Genomic DNA, 2,500 nt, shown 5'->3' with positions numbered 1-2,500 from the left:
GCATGGAAGATGATCCGAAAGGTTGCGCAAGCACGTATCAGTGGCCAAAGGCTCGTGGCCAAGACCTGTGATAGCTCGGGAGTGTCGAGGGCGTCTCGAGGTGAGGAGGGGCAGAGGAAAATGGGAGTGGCAGGGGGAAAACAGGAAAAAAGAAAGTTAAAATAATAAGTAGGGGGATGGTAGGAAAAGTAAGGGAATGAGCGGGTTTACAAGTAAAGATGATACGAAAAATTAATTTAGAAATGAGGTCGCTTTTACCTTGTTAATTACAACAAAATTTAAAAAAATATTGAGACGAATAAAAAGTCGTTCGCCAATAATGTTTGTCAGTTTTGAAGGTTTCAGTAATGGTTCTAGTTGTTATAATAACAAAGGAGACAGAGAAAGTAAATGCAAACATAAACACGAAAATGACAGTTACAGCGGTCATGCTGGGTAAGCAAAAATAGAAAATATAGAATATGATAGCTTGTGGACAGTGACAGTGGAGTTGGTGGTGGTGGCGATGGAGGATGGGGAGGAAGAGTGGGAGGAGGAAGAGGAGGAGAGAAGTGGAGGTGGTGGTGGGTGGTCGTGTAGCATCATCGCTCCACCTGGTCATGGGGTTTCTCAAATCCCCGTTATCCCACTATCGGAGCCGCAGTTTGCTTTATCGCAAGACAAGGAAAGCCAGCCCTCAGGCACGCAGTAAATCCCGTAAATTGTTCCCATATGAAGTCAGCGAGAAGCACATCCGCCTTGCCAGTGCAGCTCGGAGGCGGCGGGGCCACGCTCACCCGCCAGACAGCAGACGGTGCAGCAACGGCGAGCCACACGCGTACCACCAGCAGCTCTGTCACAACGTTGTCGCGTCGCCAGGTGCTCCGCCTTACCTCTTTACCGCCACACCTCTCCACCCTCCACGCAAGCCATGAGCCAGAAGGAAGTCAGGAAGAAAAAAGTAAGTGTTTCTGTCTATAAGGCGGTGATGCAGTGCAGTTACGGCGGTACTGTGGGCGGGAGTGCGGACCATTGCTGTGTGGGTGCTTCTTGGGAGGAAAGGTGAAAATTACTGTTCAAAGCTTATCTATACTTCCGAAAAGGTGTCCAAGTGGAATTGCGTGCTTGAAATAGTCGAGGTGCCTTTATTCGAGGTAGCAATGTGTGTGTGTGTGGCTAATTCGATGATGAGAATGAATGACTATACCTTCCAAATATTCATTCACAAAGTCTGTAACTGTTCGTGACATGAAAAAAATCATTGAAGTTTAAACAAGAATCTTGGGTTAATATTGCACAGTATATTTTACATAAATCTGGGACCTACAAATCCTCTTCTAATTCTGCAAACTTGATAACAAGACATAGCAGGTATACAGTGCGATCTCATGAGTAAGACGGGACTATCTCCAGGGGCCCTCATGCCCCAGCGGCCCCTTCACGCTCCTCGCGAGAGACACTGCGGGTGGCCATGCAACGTGATTTCAAGAGACGCAAATGAACTAAGTTCGTGCGGGACTCTCCTTTTGTGGCTCTTGTGTCCTGGTGTCGGGTTGGTTCTGGGGTCCAGCGGGTCCTGGGTTGCTAAAATGGGTGGGTCTTATGGCCGAGTAAGTCTTCGGGAGATAATGCCAGATGGGTGTTAGCTGGGTTCTGGGGCCCAATACATCCGAGGCTAAGCGTCCAAAGTGCCTATTTATTGGATAGATCCTTGGCACTAGAACCTCTGGAAAAGGATCCTTGAGTCAACGGGATTTGGGTAATCTGGGAATTATTTTGGGGGGTCTGTTTCATGAATCCTGCAGACTATGTATAGACGAAACACGAAACGGGCACTATGGAAAATTTTATTCCGCCTGTATAAACATCTCCAGTACTCATCCTTTTGCTCCTCTCTCTCTCTCTATCTATCTATCTATCTATCTCTCTATCTCTATCTCTCTATCTCTCTCTATATATCTCTCTCTCCCTCTCTCTCTCTCTCCCTCTCTCTCTCTCTCTCCCTCTCTCTCTCTCCCTCTCTCCCCCTCCCTCCCCCTCCTCCCCTCCCTCAGACCCCTCTCTCCGTCTCCTCCACCTCCCGGCGATAGGGTCGGAAGGTCATTTATTTACAGTGTGTCCTTTCTCCTTGGCGCTTGTGAGACCCATGTTGCGTCACTGCTTATTCGGGGACTTGTTGCCTTCACGCGCCTCCTTGCGGGATCCCATGCTTGCCTCAGCCTTACCACCACTCACAATAGAGGCCTTTAGCCCGGTCTTGCCTCTGCCTCGTCGCCACCTGAACCATCTGGCCTGTGACCTGCGCCTGCCTTTGCCTCACCACCATCTGCGATTACAAGTATACTACTTTTACGCTGACTCGCTGCATGGGCCTCGTTCCCCTTCCACAAAGAGTTAATTGATTCAGGTAGAATGCTTCAGTAGCTTTTCATACTACGCGTTAAACGCTTTGGCACTATCATTAGACAAACGTGTTTTCTCTTCTGTTAAAGTGACAACAGAAAAAAATATCGAGCAAATT

The 2,500-nt window shown here is 48.3% G+C and overlaps 1 protein-coding gene across 4 annotated transcripts in view; it reads left to right on the top strand.

Annotated features, from left to right (window-relative positions):
- The window catches only part of LOC125034681 (protein odd-skipped-related 2-like), a 51,232-nt gene that overhangs the window by 23,033 nt on the left and 25,699 nt on the right, over positions 1–2,500 (top strand). For 3 of the 4 annotated variants that reach the window (XR_007115703.1, XM_047626580.1, XM_047626582.1), the window contains exon 1: positions 589–940. The exons of the other annotated variant lie outside the window; for it this stretch is intronic. Coding sequence is in view for 2 of the 3 variants with exons in the window: in XM_047626580.1 (XP_047482536.1) it covers positions 911–940 (30 nt within the window). In the remaining variant the exon portion in view is untranslated. Of the gene's footprint in view, positions 1–588; positions 941–2,500 lie in introns of those variants that run through there. 4 annotated transcript variants of the gene reach the window in all.

Source organism: Penaeus chinensis, chromosome 18 (genome assembly GCF_019202785.1).
Source record: "Penaeus chinensis breed Huanghai No. 1 chromosome 18, ASM1920278v2, whole genome shotgun sequence".
Lineage (NCBI taxonomy): Eukaryota > Metazoa > Arthropoda > Malacostraca > Decapoda > Penaeidae > Penaeus > Penaeus chinensis.
Note: the sequence above shows the minus strand (reverse complement) of the source record. Positions and strands in the feature narration are given on the sequence as shown.